Genomic DNA, 21,434 nt, shown 5'->3' on the forward strand with positions numbered 1-21,434 from the left:
ACAATTTCACTAACCGACGGTCAGAAAGGATATCATAAAAATCTCTGATGTCTTGTCCTGATGCTTGCATTGAACGGTAAAAAGCCATCTGACTCTCATGGTTGGCAAAGTCAACCTAAAAAAATAATATTGACCATTGATTAAAAACGATGAACACTAAGAAACCACAATTCAAAAACCCAATCAAATTAAATAGAAGTAAACTGTATATGCATGTAAAGGCCAAATTTGTCTGTGCACCTTAATTTTGTTACCCCCAATCTTCCAACCCTTGGTTTCCTTTACTGCAGCCTGTGCACATTCAATATTGTTATAAAGGACAAGGGCCATTCCCTTCAGTCTGTCAAACACAACCTAGTGGAGCCAGAAAGTAAAAACAATGAGAAATGAGAATCACTTAGGAAAAAACATAGGGAGATAAAACTAAAATCAGTCTTAGGAAGAATGAGTACCTTTACAACGTGTCCATAACGGCAAAAATGTCTTGTAAGATACTGTTCTGTAATGTTAGAAGCCAGGCCATCCAGCCACACGCATGTAGTAGGCATACTTTTTCCAAATCCTAACTGTAAAACAAAGAAAAAAAGGAAATCATTTGCACATTTCTACAAAGACCAACGATAAATTTCACTTACAGGGTTCGCAACTGAAACAGTAACACACCCATGCTAGACCAGTTAAATTAAACTTGACCAGCATAGTTTACAACAAAGCTCATAAAGATATTTAAAGCATTCATTTATTTTTCAAAAAAAAAGTTAATAATAAGGTACACATTTCCTCACCTTTAACCTGTTACTCCCAAGGTACTCGCCATCCATTTTCTTTATTGCTTTGCAGACACTAGCAATGTCACAATATTGCAGAAAGGCATACTGTGGGGCACCATTTACCTTCTTTATATCAATATCCTGTAGAGAATGGATGAACATGTATCATATACACTTTTCTATTTCAATTAATTCAATAATTAATATCATAAACGCATTTTAATTTCAGTTACTTCAAGAAATAGGTTGACTGTTAAACTAATATGGGACCAAAATACAACAAGCAAAAGCAATTTTTCCTTACAACAATGTCCCCAAAGCGCTGAAAGATATTAAGCAGGTCATGGTAACTTGTGGTCTTCTCTAAATTTCCGATGAACAGCGTTCGTGTAGCTTTGGGATGAAATTCATCTATCCGTTCATCAAGTGGCCGGAATTCATTCTCACTTTCGGTCTCTACGTGGCAAAAACAAAGACATATAATTAGCAGAAATGCAGCAATCTATTACATATGATAATGTTGCATTCATTCTGTGAAATGATTTCAATAACAATATGTCAATATTATGGGTCAATTTATACAGAAATTTACATAGAACTGGGTATGAAATAGATTTTCAAGGCAAGTTATTCATACATATATTATATATACAGTGAGTAAAACGGCTCCTATTTCACAGATTAACCTAAGACAAAAGACTAAATTTCTGTCTTTATCCTTTTCAACTTACTCCATTAAAAAGGTACTCACCAGGGCCAGTCCAAGCAGTAACATCAATTTGCATCCCAAAAAATAGCTTCCCCTTTGATGCACTAAGAGCTTTTTCCTGGTCCTCTTGCTGACGAAAAAAGACAAGTCCATATCTTTCTTCAGAGGCACCATGAATCTGAACTGATGTCACTTTTCCATGCTTCTTAAATTCATGGAAAAGGCCGTCTTTCAGACTTGTATCTGATATTTGGCAAAAGAAACAGTGTCAGAAATTGTCACAAATATGGTCACAATCAGTAACAAGATTGCAAAATAATCCCAGAATGTTTACCTGTTGAACGCACAGGGAGGTTCTGCACTTTGATACCAAAACTCTTGCGAGGCTCATCTTTATCCATTGGAGGCAGAGGTTGAGAAGAAGGAGCCGGCACAGCGGCTGACTGAACAGATCGCGCTGGAGACTCATCACTGGAACTGCTACTGGATTCACTGTTTATAAAGCACAAAAAAAACTGTAGGCATTCACTTTTGACATTTAATATTTCAACTTCTTTCCTCAAACTGTGTCAATACAACAGACCATGAGGGAACCCTAAAAATCCTTGATAAAAGTTAACATAACATAAAAAACTATACATCATTTTCATTTATTTATTTTTTATTTGTTTATTCTTCATTTAACCTTCAATCCTAGTCAGGGTCATGGTGGATACAAATACACCCTAGAAGGAAAGGCAGCCTGCTGCTGGGCATTATGCACACACACACACATACACATACACACACACACACACGCACATTCAAACTTTTCGCAATTTACGAAAGACAGTCCACTTATACTGGGATGTTTTTGAGAAATGTTACTGTAGAAATCCCATCAGTACATGCAAAACTCCACTCAAACAGTAACACAACTTCACGATCAACCCTGGAACTGTAAGGTGGAAATGCTATCATCCTCTTAACAAACAACTGAAGGGGGAAAGACATCAACAGAGAAAGAATTTTATATTACTGTTACATTAAACCTCATTACAATACCCAGCATGCATTATACAAATACCTTAAATCCTCACAACAAGCAACTATTGACTTATAACCCTTACCAGTAAGAAGTACAAGCTACTCATGGAATGTTGGTGAGTAAAATGATAACTTCATCTAGATTATAATCAGATAAATTATAATCATATCATAAATTGATAACTTCGTCATAGATTATAATCTAAAATTCTGGGTATATTACACCAATGAAGCCAATGGCTTTACAGTTGGTTCACTGTAGCTTTCACTTTGACTAGCATGTTTGCTTGCTCAGGAACAAGTTGTCAGATTAAATGTGTTAGTTTCACACTAAGCTGAAGTGTGCAAATTTATGGATGTTGAACGTGTCAGTCGAAAAAAAAAAAAGTGAAACAGAATGAGCATGCTATAGAGTAAACTGCAGTTGCATTAGCTTCTGACTGTCCACGTGGTAGAAAAAGCATCCTGCAACCAACAACCATTCAGTCCTTATACATATAACGTAGAAGTAATTACATACCGCGCTCACTGAAGTTTGAAGGATTTATCATCAAATGTGCAAGCCTGATATCACACACAAACGTTTCACAGAGCCAGCCTGATAATTTTGAAATCGTAATGTGAAATATTGGTTTAATAGTTTAACAAGGCATCTTGGGTTCATTTGGTGATCAGCAGCAAAAAAAACATTTAGTCAAATTCTGATTTCAAATGGTTATTTTACTTACATTTTGCAAGATTAGTTGATTGGCAAAATTGATTATTTGATTAAAAAAAATCTTTTCAAAGATACCGAGTAGAACAGCAGAAGAATGCTTGCAGACTGCGTTGTTAGTGATGTGTGAAATACAAAAGGTGAAAGCTAAAAGTGTTGTTTTTCACAGTTTCCTACAAAAAGATAAACCATGGTACGAAAAGGAGAAAATGTGAATACAGGCAGCATTTTGAACAATTACAGTGAGCCGTTAGTAAGAACACAGTGCAATGAAGGACAGAGCTCAAGGGAGTACAGAGTTCAGTGGCTGTGTCTCACTCTCTGGTCCTCACTTAAGGCCCACTTTAGCAAGAAGTGTTGGTAAGTTGTTATCAGTTAAGATTTGTACAGTAGTGGGACTAAATGTAATGCAGACTGGTGTTAAGGTTACCTTTATACAGGATTTGTCACCTAACACAGAGGGACAAGTGCTTAATCCATTTTGTCATATGTGAATGACTGGGCTATTCCACAATGAATTTCATTTATTAATGTGTTTTTAGCACATGTTAGAGCACATTGAAGCTCTGACTATAACACCTCTGTCTGACAAGTGACAAGCCAGACAGAGCTCCTGAACTCGTATGTGGATGCTTGAGCAGTGCAAATCAACATCAAGAAGAGTAAAGACATCTGTGCGGTTCACAGACATCCAGCTTGATTTGCAGAGCCTGGACATTAACTTTGTAAGACTTTTACCACTAACCCACTGGTAGATCTGGGAATGCTGCACCTCAGATCATTTAAGTGTTGAACTGAATGTCTGCCATATTGCAAAACAATGTGTCTAGTCATGACAACAGCATGTGAGCATGCCATGAGACATTGGTCCAATGTTGGCCCTGCAAAAAGAAAACATCTGCAAATGAGTATAGTGCAGACCAACACCACAGTGGTATTTTAAATCAACGACCAGAGGCAGATTAAAAATTCTAGGCATTGTTAAGATGGCAAACAAGCTCTTGCACTAGGCAGATTCCTACCGGCTATGTTTGAAGACTTCATATATCTACCAGATACAATCAGATGCACCAGGAATTGTCAAATCCTTCAAGGACATCATTCTAATAATTTGGAACACCAGCCAAAATGGAAGTCAATCTGTACACGGACATACAACTCACTGCCCAATAGGATTCATGGACAGGGCAGAGATGTACCATTATTCTATGACACAGAGGTATGCTCTATATATACACCCACCACGCATGACCACCTGCCTAATATTGTTGGTTGTTGGTTCCCCTTTTGCTACCAAAACAGCCCTGACCTGTCGAGGCATGGACTCCACGAGATCCCTGAAGATGTGCTATGGTATCTGGCAGATCCTTTAAGTTGCCCACAGATGCTCGGCTGGACTGAGATCTGGGAAATTTGGAGACCAAGTAAACACCTCAAACTCATTGCTGTGCTCATCAAACCATTCCTGAAAAATTTTTGCTTTGTGGCACAGGACATTATCCTGCTGAAGGAGGCCACAGCCATCAGGGAATTCCGTTTCCATGAAAGGGTGTCCATGGTCTATTACAATGTTTAGGTAGGCGGTACATGTCAAAGTAACATCCACATGGATGGAAGAACCCAAGCTTTCCCAGCATAACATTGCCCAAAGCATGACACTGCCTCTGCTGGTGTGCCTTCTTCCCATAGTGCATCCTGGTGCCATGTGTTCCCCAGGTAAGGGACAAACACACACTCAGCCATCCATGTGATGTAAAAGAAAACGTGATTCATCCGACCAGGCCACCTTCTTCCATTGCTCCGTGGTCTAGTTCTGATGCTCAAATTCACTCAAATCCTTACTCTTGCCCATGTGCTTATTACACATCAAGTTTGGGAACAAAATGTTCGCTTGCTGCCTAATATACCCCACCCACTAACATTTGCCATGATGAGGAGATCATCAGTGTTATTCACTTCACCTCTCAGTGGTCCGATTGAGATATATGTATATATATAATAACAAAGTACATTTACTTGAGTACTGTACTTAAGTACACTTTTTGAGTATCTGTATTTTTCTTGAGTATTTTTTTTTTCTGGAAACGTGTTACTTTAACTTCACTACATCTGAAAGACAAATATTGTACTTTTTACTCCTCTACATTTCTGTCAAGGTCAGTGAGTAGAAAGTAGTTACGTTAATCAGAGGATGATTTTTTTTCCACTCTTGTAGCGTCACGTGTCGTGAAGTTCAGTGGTTGGACAGTTATGTTCCAGTTTTAAGAAAACAGTAAAGATTCTTTTCGTTTTAAATGTTTGCTTTGTTTACTGAAAACAAACCACATCGCAGTCTCTAACCTGCGGAAGCATATTGAGGTATGAATCCTTTTAATTTCTGGTAAAAGCTTGAAATGGATATTGCCTGTGCCATGAAGTATGTTATAAGGCAAATGTTTTTTTTTCATGTATTTGTGTCAGGAATAGCTGGACAGTTCCCTGCCAGGCCTGGAGAGGGTGCGGGCAGGTGAACCTCGCAAGCCTGCTATTATGCCTTGCCTATTCTCCTTCTGGTTGTATCACCTGTTTCCCCTTTTCCCTAATGTTAATCCCTATAAATAGGGATCCTCTTGTGTCTGTCCTTGTTGGTCATTGTTTAATGTTTAATGTTTAGGTCACATGGTTATGTCAAGTTCAGGTTCATGTTTAGTCAAGTTCATGTTTAGTCAAGTTCATGTTTAGTTAAGTTCATGTTTAGTTAAGTCTTGGTTTTGTTTTGGCCAACCATTCTATGTCGCGAGTTAAGTTTTGTCGTTCCTTGTGTTCATGTTTAAATAAAAGCAGCACTTTGCTGTATCCTGCAGATGGGTCTGTCTTCTCCTGGTGTGCGAGTGAACAAGCTACCACAAAGGTCTGGGTTTGAGCGCCACACAGGGCGGGGGCGCCCGGACTTGACAATTTGTTTTCCTAGTTGTCATAGCTTTGCATATACACCACCAACGCACTGGTAATGATGTTAGTTAACACGCAAAAAAGTATGCTGCATACAAATTCTCATACTATCTGTCCTAAATAGTATTTGAAAATATACCCCAAATCGTAGTATGCTGAAAAGAGTATTCCAAAAATTCTCAGATGGTCTACTACTTCCGGTAGAAATTCGAAGTACAGAATGATTACACAGCAGGTAATATTGCCCACAGAGCATTGCACAAAGGAGGGAGGAGCTTTGAGAAAGGTGTAAATGCATATTAAAACGGTGTAAATGAAATGTGGAAATATATATGACTTATATAAAATGCTAATAGTAATTTATATTGGATAAATAAGAATGAATAAAATGTGAAACTCTTTGTTTATGATGAGTGTGCGTAGCTAGGCAACAACGTTCGCTTCCGTAATATATGACGTCCTGGTATCTGTGAGACAGTATCATTGTCACAACTAATGGTTTGAAATTTTTTGTTTTGATGGCAAATAAGTCTTTCTGTTTTGCTCTTTGTTAAAGCAGTGTTGCTGTTGGGCAGTTATACAGCTACAGTTGTGTAGCTGGGTTTTAAAGCAGAGTTTTACAGACCACTTGATTCAATTGTGCATGAATGGATACACATAGATGTGTACTTCTTTGTTGGGGGGTGGTAGGAGTGTTAAATAAAAAAATGAAAATGATTATAGCTGTTTTTTTTTTTGTCAATTCAGTTGTTTAATTTCTATAGGTTTTGTAACATTCTAAAAGCTCTTCATTACACAGATACTACAAACTGGCCAGTATATTCACTAGGTTGTATTGCATACAACAATGCAACAATAATAAAACAATGTGTTGACATTTACTTTTTACTTCTGATACTTAAGTACTTTTAAAAACAAGTACTTCTGTACTTTTACTTAAGTAAAAATCTCTTTACAACTTTTACTTGTAATGGAGTAATGTTTGACCTGTAGTATCTGTACTTTCACTCAAGTAAGGAAGTTGTGCACTTTGTCCACCTCTATATACTGTATATATCTCTATATACTGTATATATTCTTCTCTATGCTGAAGATAGTTCTCAATGGCCTAAGTTGTATGTTCGGGGCTGTTGTCCTGCTGCAGAACAAATTTGGAAGCCTCCCTAATGGTACTGCATGATGGATAAGTATTTGCCTGTATTTCTTGGCACCATTCCAACTCCAGCAGAAATGTAGACCCAAACTTGCAAGGGTCCTCCACCATGCTTCACTGTTGCCTCATTATTGTACCACTCTCTAGCACTTTGGCAAACAACCTATCTCCTGCTACAGCCAAATATTTCAAATTTTGACTCATCAGTCCAGAGCACCTTCTGCCATTTTTCTGCACCCCCGTTCCTATGTTTCCGTGCATAGTTGAGTCTCTTAGCCTTGTTTCCACATCGGAGGTATGGCGTTTTGGCCACAATTCTTCCATTAAGACCTCTTCTGGCCATACGTCTCCGGACAGTAGATGGGTGTACCTGGGACCCACTGCTTTTCGCCAGTTCCTTGCTGATGGCACTACGGGGAATCTTCTAATGTTCAAGGTAAGCATGATTTCATCTTCTGCATTACGATCTGCATTACGATTCATCTGCTGCAACGACTGCATGTAACGTCCTCAAGGTTGCCCGTTTCTTTGTGTTTTTTCAAAATGGATTGAGCAGCAGATCTTGAAACCCCAGTCTGCTTTGAAATCTTCGCCTGGGTGAAACTTGCTGATGCAGTATAACTACCTTGCTCTGCTGAGCTCTGCTCAGTCCTGCCATGGTGCATGACCTGTGACATGAAACTGTCTTCCACAGCCTCAACTTTCTGGATGTTCCTCACCCAGGCTAAGACTAAGCCTGTTTCTGTTTCTGTTATTTATTGTGTTTCATATAAAATTGATGATCATTATCATCTGCTTGGTATAATTCTTTAATCATACACTTGACTCTGATCCTTCAAAATCCCTGACTGTACAAAATGTTGTACAAAAGAATTAATGCTGATTTGAAGCCAAAGGGTAGTCACACAAAATTTTGATTTGATTTAGATTTTTCTTCTGTTTACTCACTCTGCATTTTGCAAACTGAGAAAAATCATCAACTTTACAGCACTGTTACAGCTTACAGCTTTTGCACAGTACTATGCATATACACTTTATTGCAAAAAGTTTTGGGACACCCATCCAAATGATTGAATTCAGCTGTTGTTTTTCAGGGGTTGGGCTTGTCCCCTTAGTTCCAGTGAAAGGAAATTAGTTAATGCTTCAACATAGCAAGACATTTTGGACAATTTCATGCTCCAAACTTTGTGGTAACAGTTTGGGGATGACCCCTTCCTGTTCCAACATGACTGCGCACCAGGGCACAAAGAAAGGTCCATAAAGACATAGATGAGTGAGTTTGGTGTGGAGGACTGGCCTGCACAGAGTCCTGACCTCAACCTGATAGAACACCTTTGGGATGAATTAGAGCGGAGACTGTGAGCCAGGCCTTCTCGGCTAACATCAGTGCCTGACCTCACAGATGCGCTTCTAAGAAATGGTGAAACACACTTCATGGAACACACTTCTAAACCTTGTGAAAAGCATTCCCAGAGGAGTTCGGGCTGTTATAGCTGCAAACGGTGTGCCAACTCCATATTAAATTCATGTGCATGTGAGGAAGATATCCCAAAACTATATAGTGCAATATAGTGTATATACAGTATGGAAACTATATGCGTGGACAGACAGACAGACAGATAGATAGATAGATAGATAATTATCTAGGAAATAATAAAATAATTAGACAAGACATATTATTTTGGTGTATTATATTTAAAGGCCATTCACAAATTCTTTTACTGACACCATTAGAGGCTCCCCAAACATACTGAACTAAATGCATCACTGTGCTTCAGCATTAATAATTTACAGAGAACTGCCTTTCCTGGATATTCTTCTATTCACACAGCTTCCTTTTCTCATCTCTGTTACATCTCCCTGCACTACCAACCAACAATCTCTCTCTCTCTCTCTCTCTCTCTCATCCGGAAGCAATGCTGATGGAGGCTGGGCTGTGGGAGTGGGCAGTGATCCAGCAGTAGCAAGAAATTTCCAGTTCTGGCTGGATCTCACGGGGGTGGGGGCGATTTCACACCCACACGGCACAAGTGGGCAGCAAGAAAAAATAAAAAATACACCAGTCACAATCCTGCATCTTACAGTTTCCTTGACACATGACAACGTTTCTTCCTAAGCAACAGCAGATGCTTATATGAAGTCAGAATCCACTCGTGGTCTATTTATTTAAAAGGATATAGGGGTGGGAACAGTATTTTAGCATCTTTTGGTGAATTTTGGTACATAATTGAATTTTTTTATCAATTTTTGGAAATAACGTTCACAGAATCACTCAATACATTCATACCATGGGGAGTGAAACACTTAGAAGCAAATACAGACATTATATCTCATTACATACATCTCCGCATCTAACCACATGAAGAAATTAAAATTATTCAAGCACGCCAGAGAAAGTTCACAACGAAAAATATTTTAATCTAGAAATAAATGGAAGCCTATTTATAAAATGCCTTAACAATGATCATTTACAATGAAATGATCATAACACATATTACATTTTTTGCAGACTCTTCGGACAACTCTTTACATTATATTTTTGATTCATTTTAGTCAACTGATTAATATGAGTTATTTGTATATGTGCAAATTACAAAATAAATGAAGAAAAGGGCATAAAGTTTTAATGTTGGTAAGGAACCCATCCATTGTCAAATTTCGTGGACCGAGTGGTGTGTGGCCGTTATCAACAAAAAATAAACTTTAATTTCCAGTGTTAAATCAAGACTGAAAATGATCAATATACTCTAATCTGGTATAATATTATGACCACCTGCCTAATATTGTCTTGGTCCCCCTTTTGCTGCCAAAACAGCAAACCTGTCGATGCATGGACTTCACTAGATCCCTGAAGGTGTGCTGTGGTATCTGGCACCAAGATGTTAGTAGCAGATCCTTTAAATCCTGTAAGTTGCGAGGTGGGGCCCAGGGTTGGCGCAATTTTTAGGACTTAAAGAATGCTTTTGATAGATACTGACCACTGCAGACCAAGCACACCCTAAAAGAGCTGCAGTTTTGGAGATGCTCTGATCCAGTCGTCTAGCCATCACAATTTGGCCCTTGTCAAACTCGCTCAAATCCTTACGCTTGCCCATTTTTCCTGCTTCTAACACATCAACTTTGAGGAAAAATGTTCACTTGCTGCCTAATATATCCCACCCACTAACAGGTGCCATGATGAGGAGATCATCAATGTTATTCACGTCACTTGTCACTGCTCATAATGTTATGCCTGATCTGTGAACTTTAGACATATAGAAACTGCATTATGCCACTTTGATATTGGTGAATCAATGTCTTTGCTCAATACGCCTATATTTTTACTACATGATAAATGAGACATGTGATAAATGTAAAAGATATTGACACGCTGAAAAAATGTTAAAATCTTGTAATGTAACACTAGAGTAAACCAGTGACAAGTGGATGTATCAAAACAAAAAACAGCTAATAACATTCTAACAGAAAATTTAGGCCAGTTGCTTAGAGATGCAAATGATAGATTTTAAAAATGGTAGAAAATGTAAAAACATTTGGAGATAAAAAAAAGGCACAAAACCATACAACTTTTAAAAGAAAAGATGGGGAAGTAACACATTACTCCACCTTGAAAGCATGAGTGGCTGAAGTACACATGCCCAGTTTTGGCTTTTTTTTCAACCGTAGCACAAAGTGATATCTGATTGTCAATATAACAAGAGAAAGCTGGAGACTTTTATTAAAAACAACACTGACTATACCGTAAATTCAAGAAAATGCATTAGTAATTTGATTGGACAGGATTGCCTTCAAATACCTACTGTATATCTAATCTTCATTTTTTCCTGTAACATTTAATATAAGCTTTAATGCACTTATGATGAATAAACTGGCAAAAAAGCTTGCTAATAGCTTATATATTACCTGAACTATGTAACTAGCTAAATTAGTTTACAATATGTAGGTATGTAGTAATGATATACTTCTCTTACACAAGGTTCATGGGAAACATATGCATGAAAATCTTGTTTAAAATATGTTTAATGTTACGCCTCAGATTCATTCATTTGTTTTTATGTATACGCATACAATCAGAAAGAACCCGGTGAGGTGGCTAGTGCAAGGCTTAAAGTACAATTATGAGAGTGGTCAGTCTCAATGAGATAAAATTTGCCCTGCTAAAAATGCCGGGAAAGCAGAGCAGGAAGAGAATCAATGACTCAATTTGGTAGCAGATAATGTTTTGTTAATGTTTAAATATTTGTGAATCCTGAAATATGCAATGGGAAGGCAAAACAAAATTGAGAACTAGTAACTTTTGAGTGCAAGTCAAGCTGAATTGCTGTCTCTCTACTTGTTGTAACATACATCTGCAAAAAAAAACACATGCTTGCTTAGAAACATTGGCTTTTCACTGAACCACAAAACACTGGTGTATGGTTTCCTAAAGAGAAACCTTCATTCTTTGTTGAGGTTACTACAATAACCTATTAAATGATTGCTTTTTTGTATAAGATGATCAATCATTGTTGATGTAAAATGGTTGCAAATTACAGATGGTGATATACATAAAGATTTTCAAATGTTATTTTAATCTTACTAGATCATCGCAATTCCTTGCCAAGATACGCTATACTAAATACAACAAACATTTTGCATGTTGTAGTTATTTTCTACAACCACCATGACTGCACTTGCCAAACAGGAAAGGTCTACCATGCATCTTCATTCGCCTACAACATTTTTAGCTCATGTTACTAGCAGTGAAGGAAGAACTATATATCGATAACATCTTACTATCTGATTGCTAATTCCAATAAGAGAAACAAGAGCGGAACCACCCAATAAATGATACAGACAGTAACTTCACTATTAAAAAGCAAATGAAATTTACAGTTAAAATGTTTTAGCAAACTCTAACCGTATTTCCAAAAAAACTATACATTTTAAAAAAAGATAAGTTTTTTCACTGACCTGCCACTGCCACTGCTGCTGGTGCTGCTGGCCGAGTCAGAACTAGAAGACCGGCTACGGGACCCTGATCCGTTTGGGGAATGAGGGGGTCTTGCTGCCGGGCTGGTCAACCTCTGTGGTGAAACATTGTGTGACTGTGAGGTGTGTGGAGACCGGCTGCGGCTGTGGCGATAAGTCCTATCTCCTCGTCTGCCTCTTTCCTCCCGATAGAGATCCCGGTGCACCACGCTGGCCAGTGTATATGATTCACGTGCACGGGCCTCGTAGCGTGTTTCTGTAGTCTCAAAGCGACCAGGGCTCCGGCATCGAGATCCATAAAAGCTAACTCCGCCTGATGTGGATCCCCCGCTTCCTGTTCCAGCAGCATTGCCGCCGCTTCCGCCGGCCGCATTGCTGCTTGTACCTGTTCCTCCAGACCCTCCAGTGACCACTAAAGAGGCCCCTCCTGTACTTGCACTAGAGGAACTAGCACTCCCACTACCACCTCCACTAAGAGTCCGGTCCCGAGGGTCCCGATAATATTCCGTATCGTAGTGCCGCTGGCGATCAAAACTACTGCTGCTACTGCCACGCTCATGGTGTCCATAGGCATTGTGATCATAAGTGCGTTCCCGGCTTTCTGAAGCCCTAAGGAGACATGGAGAAGGACGGAGGATGGATGGAGAGAATTACAGGAATGTTATTATGACGTGAACTACTAATTTATGCCATTTGCGTTTCAGGTTACATGCATTCTACTTGTTATTTCGTTTAATCCAAATATAGGCTTTGCTATAATACTGGTTTCTACCTTTCTGAGGATATCATTTTTGTGAAGCTGTTTCTATAATGAAATTCCTCAGAATGGGAGAAGAAAATGAAACAGATCAGATTCTGTATGACTAAGATTTTATATTTGATTATATTTAATATTTTATGGTAACATTTTAGTCTAAAATAAATACAGTTTTTTCTGCATGTAAACGATCTATATCAGAAGTTATCAATGCAGTATTCACATCATTATTACCAAATTTTATAATAATACATTTAAATCATTTTAAAAGAGTTTAGAAATGTGTATCTGTGGACAAATTGTGACATTATTGTACTTTAGGGGGAAAAAAAACTTTTCACTATGCTACTAATCACTGATAGAGGCGTTCTGATTTAAAAACAAAAAAAAAGTTAATAATAAGTCATCCAAACTGAGGTATACCATGTCTATATAATGCACTATTGAGAGTCAAGAGAAAAGAGCCAAAGTTCATGCTCATGAAACATTGTTAAAACTTATGTGACAGTTCGAGCCATAAAACATGCTGTCAGATATTTGCAAGCATAATTCCAATGTTGCACTGAAGTGACTAAGGTGGTATAGCGCATTAGTAATTTAGCAAGAAGGATGGACCTGGTAAAAAACCTTTCATAGTATTTTATTTATAGCAATATAAATGTTGGTCCAGAAACAATTGAGCCCATTAAATGTAAGATTTCGCTGCTTATTTTGGGGTTTAGGGTTGAAAAAAGTGGAAAATGCCTTTAACGTAGATCAGATTTACGTGTAATGTGAACTACTTCCTGCTGTGCTTTGAAATTGCTTAAATATTTCAGTCAAAAAGAACTAGAGTAACTATTTAAACAGGCACAGACTGCTGAAGAGAGACAATCTGCTGAATATCATGTGTTAATATGCTTTTAGGAATTTTGCTGCTTGCTGTACCTTGCAATTATTCATTTTATTTTCTGTTCAAATCCTTGAAACGCTAAATGCTGACTGCAAAATCCATCTTGAAACATGTTTAATTTATTATATTATTCCTTTATTATTTGTATTTAGTAATTGTACTGGACTCATGGTGGAACTGGAGTGTGAGCAGCACTCTAGTAATTAAAAAATAAAAATAACAAAATTAAATAAGTAAATAAATTATAAACTTAAGTAAGGCACTGTGCCGATTACCCCTCCACAGCCTTTATGTCATCTTCTTCATTCACATCCATATGCATTTTAGACTAGCCATTTAACTAGCCATTTCTATTTTTATTTTTTTTTAGCATCCATTTATTTTAATTTATACGGGGGAGCAAAGGGCAAAGAGCCAGGGAGAGTCACAGAAACAGGACGGCAAAATGAGATGCCAATAGCTATCAAAAACAGCCTGTTAGTGGGAAAAGGAAAGAAAGACACAGGGTTAAACTATAAGTTAGAAAACGGCTAAAATACACAGGGCAGAACATACCAACCTTTTCAGACAGTGGTAACTCGACCTACAATTCCAAATACAATTTAGGGAGACAGAACTTTGTGAGCAAAAAAAAAAAAAAAGGTTAAAAATGTAGAATGTTTTTAAAATGGTAGAAAAAAAGAAGAAATAATCCTTATCTTGGGGCTGGGTTAATCCAGAAATATTCCAGATACTGAGTGGGTCAAGAAATGTCCATGGAGGCAAAAATGTATGAGGCCTTATGAAAGAATAATAAATCCACTCTGTTAAAATAAAAAGTGACTTGGATTTCTTGATTTCTTTGTGTCTTTGTGGATTGAGACTTTATGAATATGTCGAATATACTATCGCCCCATAAGGCCACCGTTTTTCTTCATGGATCAAAAATAATAATAATGACAATAGCAACAACAACAATAATAATAATAATAATTGTTGGGTCCTTGATTCTTTGGTTTGACTCCAGAAAGTACATCCTTGGGAACAATTGGAAAAAATATCATTATAAAAAAAATGTATAATCCAAGTCCTTTTCTCAAAAATGTTTACTAATCCCAAGGTAACATTTTCCAAATGTAAGTTTTGGATGGCTAGCAATAAATCCACTGCCAGAGTATTAGTTCCGTAGGTGACTCAAAAAATCCTTGTTTTGGTTGTCTTCTGGCACAGTTAGTGCTGTATCCAAAGTCATACGTAGTTCCAGATCCAGCATTGGAGAAGTAATCCAAATCTGAAATCCATGGTGATATGATTAACTTCATCCAGTGCAAAACCATACCTCCATCTTCGGCTCAATTTCATGATCCAAAAGTTCCATCTTCAGCTGCTTGGACCGTGTACTCCTTCATATCCGGTTATATAGTCCTTTATTCTTTGGCGATTATCAGCAAAAATAACAAAGCAGAAATAAAATGAAAATGGTCTAAAAATAAAACAATAAATAAAGATGTTTGCTCACTGTTTCTGTCAGTTTCTGCCATGATGACCAATGGCAGAAGTCTCCCATGTAATTAATGCCAGAATTCTAATAACACATGATTCCAAAGGAAAAAGAAAAAAGGTATCTCGGTAGAGATAAAATATCCTTGTGTTTGTCTGCATTAATCCAATGTAAATCCGTTGAACAACATCCAGTGAGTCCAATCATTTAAGAACCATCATTTTCTTTTTTCTTTAATCCAATTACCAATAATTGGTCACACATGAATACCACAATATTCTAAGGTCTGTCATAATAAAATACAAAAATAGTAAGATATTAATCCATGATGGACAGCACTGTACTCCAGGTTAGGGCAATCCCAGGTAAGGGCAATACAGTGGACTTTCCCTTTGCTTGCAGAAGTCCCAGGATATCATGATATCCAACATATGCCCTTGAATCTGTTCTCTATAATATCCAATTCTGAGCCTTGTGATTCAGAGAGAATGCTTTCTATGCTAGATTCTAAACACTGTATATGTAGCATAACTGAATAATAATTTTATATTTAAGGTTTCTAATTACTATACTCTCCAGAATAATCATTTAATTCTCTTGCCCTGCTCTCAAAATGCTTAGAAGAGAAATACAAGCTACAAGAAACGTGTGGTTCCCTAGGCTTCAGAGAAACTATGTCCACTTACCCGTCTAGTCTGCGTTCATATCGTCCCTCTCTGCTGTGGAGTGATGCAGGAGGCCCATAAACTGTGGCCCCCGCCCCCCTTGTGAACCCCGATACATCGCGCCCGCGTGTTGCTATAGACAGGCTATCGTCCAGGCCTCGTGCAGCACTTGGAATAGTCCCTGGCTCATTGTAATCAGTCCGCAGGTCTCTGTCCCCCATCTTGTTGATAGTATTGTGAGCCTTCTGTGCGCTTTTAATGTCCACAAAGTCCACAAAGGCGGCCACTCCACCTTCAGATCCCCGCTTTGGAAGGACCTTGACGCTTTCCACTCGTCCATATCTATTAAAGGACAAGCAAAAAGATTAGATACAGGCCAGAATACTGATCAATTGCCATCTCAGTTGATCCAAAATGAGTACTGGATTACATGCCTATGCATGCATACTAAAACTAAGAGCAAGCAAACCTGTATAACAAAGGATTTTAAGAATTATTTCCACACAGTCTAAGACAGAAAGCAGAAAACTACCAGACAATTAAAAGGCCTGGTCATTTTGGCCGTACCATAATAACCTTAGAGAAGCGTCACATTAATGGATCAATGGATTAACTTCTTTGTAAGGAGGAAAAAGACAGATATCTCAGATGATATTTAAGAGAGTTTCACATAAGTCTTTTCAAAGGTGCTTTGTTACAGGAAACTGTAGGATGCTTGCTGAATAAAAAAACCCTGCAGCAGTACACTGATTTCGATACCGTAAATCTGACAGTCTGAAATTGCATATTAATATTCTGATTTAATAGACATGGGTATGTGATGCATGTTTAATTCTAAAATTTGATGGTCTTTGCTTCCATCCTTTGCTTCCATCACTGCTTGCTAACTCGCTTGTCCATTCCTAGCTTATTCTCCTTCATAAGGATAAATTACCTCATATTTCTTGTAACGAAACCATTTAGCATGAAATATAATTGACTATCAAGATATGCTTTATAGCTGAATTACATAAAATGATTTCAATCTCAACTGATCAATCTCAACCTTAAAATAGTGGCCAACTTGAGAGGATGATAACCAAACTTTAGGAGATCCTGCGAAACTCCCTCATTACCTCTCGGCTGTAATAACCAAAATAGCTCAACCAAAACACAACTAGAGAAAGAATCACTGGCAATATGTAAATTCTGCCTGAGTCAAATGACATCTCTATCAAGGGTGTGACCTGGTATCGTTGTTTAAAAACACGGCCCTGACCGGAACAGCTAAAATCAAAAAGATAATACCAAGTGAGGGCAAAGAAAACTGAGCAGTGTTTCCAACACAAGGGCTTTTTCTGTGGGGAGCCTAGGTATCATTCCTCCAAGACAAAAAAATCACAGGAGTAGACAGAGTACATCGTTCTAGATAAGGGTGTATGATGCCAATTGCCATTAATGTAAATACAAATGAGAGAGAGAGAGAGAGAGAGAGAGAGAGTGAGAGTGAGAGAGAGAGAGAGAGAGAGAGAGGGATTTTTGGGAGGAAACCCAAGGACCTGGAAGACTTAGGCTCCATTCTGTGTGGAAAAACCTTGTATATTAAGTACAAAACTGGAGAAGCCCAATCACACAATTTAAACAGTTTGCACTCAGCAACAGGCAACATGTGTTTCTGCCCCTAAAACTGGTATATTTAGGAAAGAATCATATAAAAAGTAAGAAAACATCAGCAACAGCTACAGTAAGAATACAGCAAGGCAAAAGTCTAGGAACCATACTTCAGTGTCCTACCTACACCGATTCCATAGGTTCACAAGATCACAGTGTGTGAATTCACAGGTCAAACTTCACAAAGATAAAAGCAAACAGTAGAAACTGCTAGCAGAAGCAATTGTGCATCTTATACATGCCCTGTCATTGCCCCTTCAGTGAACTGTCTTTCCTGCTGAATGAACCTTTTCTGCATTTTTTTTTACCTCTGCTTTAGCTGAAAAAGCAAAAAAAAAAAACATAGTTTGCTTCTGCAGTAGCAAGGGCTCATACATCGTAAATACTATGGCTAAACAGTAAATGCTGGAACCCCTATGTGTATATCATACACTACATGGTTAAATGAATGTGGACAACAGACCATGACACCAATATGTAGGCCCCAGTCTGCTGCAAACAAAGTTGTATAGAATGTCTTTGTATGCTATAGATTTTTCCCTTCACTGGAATTAAGAGGCCCAAACCTGTTCCTGCATGACAATGCCCCAGTGAACAAAGCAAGGTTCATGAAGACAAAGGTGAAGTGGAAAAACTCGAGTGGCCTGCTTAGAGCGCTGACCTCAACCTCAGTAAAAATGTCTATGGTTGAACCGGCAACTCAGCCTGCGCACCAGGTCTCCTCACACAACGTCAACAAGAACTGACTTCTCTAATGCTCCTGTGGCTGAATGGTAGAAATTTACCAACTGTACTGCAAAGCCTAGAACTAGGGGACACAGAACTAATTCTGGAATAGGATGCTCAAGGAGCAAATATGGATGTGAACGATCAGGTGTCCGCATACTTCTGACCATATAGTATATATATCGCTTTGACGATATATTTAACAAAAAAAAACAAAACCTCTAAACTGCACATTGAACTTTGCATATTGATCTCCACATAAAGACCATGAACACAAATCTAATATTTGTCACTGGGATGCTATTCAGAACAAGACTGGGATATTAGATTAGACTAGACATGCAGGAGCTTTCTTTTCCCTCCTTTTTTCCTTCCAAGACCTCTGCGGAGATGTAATGACTGTAGCGCACAAATATTTTATAAAGAAAAACAGGTTGTGTTATGAAATAACAAGGTGATTATGAGCCACCTTGCATATCAGTTAACAAGCATCTGTGTTACAGCACACACTACTGCAGCTTTAATCTGTACTTCTTATATACGTCTCTATCCGGCAAATACTACCTATGACACTCTGCAAGTGACGAAGAACACAAGCTGAAATAGACCTGAGCATCTCGCAACCTTATGCAGACTATCATTTTCCATCTTACCTTCATACAAACTTTCCACATCCACTTTGCCGCAAAATAATATCGATCCATCTGTATGTGCATTCTCTCAACGGCCCTGATCACAAAAGTGAGAAATTACACTCTCCTCCTAACCCTTGAAAGCTGCTAGTGTGAGGTATGCCAAAGATTCTTGTACCACATCTACCACCTGTCAAGCCTAGTATTTAACCTCACTGCTGCACATCACAGAGCTGATCTGTTTACAGCCATTTAGACACTGGTTTCCAATGCTATTGCTGAAACACCCCTAACTCTGTATTACAGAGTAAGGGAAGGACAGGATGCACTATAAGATCAGGGCTGCAAACCTGTGCATTGAGACATGCTCAACTTGGCTGCACCTTTGACGACAGTGTACGCTCGATTGAGTCCTGGAGTCAGGTCAATGAATGATAAAACGGTGCTTATCTGAATAGACAAATAAACACAGTAGTTATTGTAAATGCACAGTTCTGTGCACTGATGATGCCTACATTAAAATCCGCCAAGTTAATTAGTAGTCCTACGGTTGTACACTAAGCTTGATTACTATCTCTGTTATTACTAGATAGTTAGACACTTAACCTGTCTGTCTGTCTGTCTCCATGCTGCCAGAGCTGAACTAGCATAGCATGCTAAACATGCATTATACTATTGCTGCACGCATTGCTGATTTTACCGATTTGATTTGACACGTGAACCGGGAGGCAAACGTTAGGAAGCTAACAATAATTTTGTACACACATGCTCTCTCACACTTCTGAACCTATGAAAGCCTTAGCTCAGCCATCAGAGCTTGTTTGAAGCCAGTGTTATTGGTTTTTGTAATAGCTGTTCATTTAGACATGGCGATCTGCTACTGCTGCTGACATTTTTTTGCTTGCTCAATGTGCTAATTAGCTAGCTAACAGACGTGTGCGTTACCTAGAATCGAGTTTGCAATGCATTTAAGTTTCTTAGTTTGACTAAACACAGCAGGAAAAGGTAGGTTATATAGAGTTGCACAACATAATTCTGCCTCTGAAGCGTTTTCTGCTGTGAATCTGCTGGGGATTTTTTTTCCCCCCTCACATCACCCCACAATGCCTTACAAGCTGCATTGCACATGATTTCGGATTATAATGCACAAATTTAAATGAAACCAAAACAAAACTTACCGTTTGAAGTGCTCGATGATTTTCTCCTCTCGTACATTTTCAGGTAAATTCCCCACCCATAAGTGTCTGGTTTCCCGGACCATACTGCGCGTGTTTGTGTCCCCCGATCATGCAGATGACTTTTTTGGGGATTAAATCCGACCCGAGTGTGCTGTGTGTATGAGTTTGCAGAGAATGATGTTCAGAGATAAGTCGCGAGCGTTTCCCCTCTCCGCCTCGACACTACTACTGGAGCGGCTCTGCTCTTGGAAACTGAAGCTCTCGTGTGTGTGTGTGTGTGTGTGTTCAGTGTGCTGCGCTGCTCTGCTCGTGAGGCGCGCGCGTCGAGGTGCTTGCACGAGGACGCGCGTTCTGTTCGCAAGCGCGAGCGCAAATGTTGCAGATAATAGGCTTAATGATGAGCTAGTAATGTCCTGACTCTTGCTGTCACTCAAATATCAAATATATTTCAAGTGTCACCATGTTTAATATAGGTGTACTTTATGTTATATATATTGATGAAATTTCGTAACAGGGCAGAAACAAAGCACAATTCCTTGTAAAGAGTGCACACTTATATGTATTAGACTATTTACGATGTAAAAGTAGCTTAGTGTTAGTGAATGTAACACGATTACTGATCGCATTGCATATCTTTCATCAGCTGCTAGAATTCGTGTACAGATTCCTTGTATGAATTAATGCTGAGAGCAGTGAGGTGGATGCTTTGTAGCACACGCCGAATTGATGATTTGTTTACACACTCATTGTTCGTTTAGAATACAATAAAAAACGTTCATGTTTACTCTGAAATGTGTGGATCATATATATATCTATCTATATATATAGATAGATAGATAGATAGATAGATAGATAGATAGATAGATAGATAGATAGATAGATAGATAGATATAGATCTATATATAAGATAAAAACACAACTGATGTGAAAGAGTATTTACAATCCAACATGCCAAGGGATAATCCCTCCATTGCTTTCACATAAAAAAATAAAGCGGACCATTTTCAAACTGTGCACAAAAATGTCTGTACAAACAACTTGTCTGAAACATGTAATCTCTGTCTGAAATCAAACATAAGGTTAGTGATGACACGTAGAGTCAATCCAACCGTAGAACATACATCATCTGATACAATGCAGCACTTTTTTTTTTATTATCAGTCTGTCCCTGGAGTGATG

General features: G+C 38.3%; 1 protein-coding gene across 1 annotated transcript in view; it reads right to left on the minus strand.

Moving 5' to 3' along the window:
* spen (spen family transcriptional repressor) overlaps positions 1-20,550 on the minus strand; it is a 31,453-nt gene extending 10,903 nt beyond the window's left edge. The window contains exons 1-10 of the mRNA XM_058410015.1: positions 20,256-20,550; positions 16,091-16,411; positions 12,258-12,884; positions 1,814-1,971; positions 1,522-1,722; positions 1,075-1,226; positions 786-911; positions 453-566; positions 241-354; positions 15-115 (exon numbers count right to left, since the gene is read on the minus strand). Of these exons, the coding sequence (XP_058265998.1) occupies positions 15-115; positions 241-354; positions 453-566; positions 786-911; positions 1,075-1,226; positions 1,522-1,722; positions 1,814-1,971; positions 12,258-12,884; positions 16,091-16,411; positions 20,256-20,338 (1,997 nt within the window). The 5' untranslated portion in view covers positions 20,339-20,550. The remainder of the gene's footprint in view (positions 1-14; positions 116-240; positions 355-452; positions 567-785; positions 912-1,074; positions 1,227-1,521; positions 1,723-1,813; positions 1,972-12,257; positions 12,885-16,090; positions 16,412-20,255) is intronic.
* Positions 20,551-21,434: the final 884 nt, after the last annotated feature.

The sequence above is a fragment of the Hemibagrus wyckioides genome, linkage group LG15 (genome assembly GCF_019097595.1).
Source record: "Hemibagrus wyckioides isolate EC202008001 linkage group LG15, SWU_Hwy_1.0, whole genome shotgun sequence".
Classification (NCBI taxonomy): Eukaryota; Metazoa; Chordata; class Actinopteri; order Siluriformes; family Bagridae; genus Hemibagrus; species Hemibagrus wyckioides.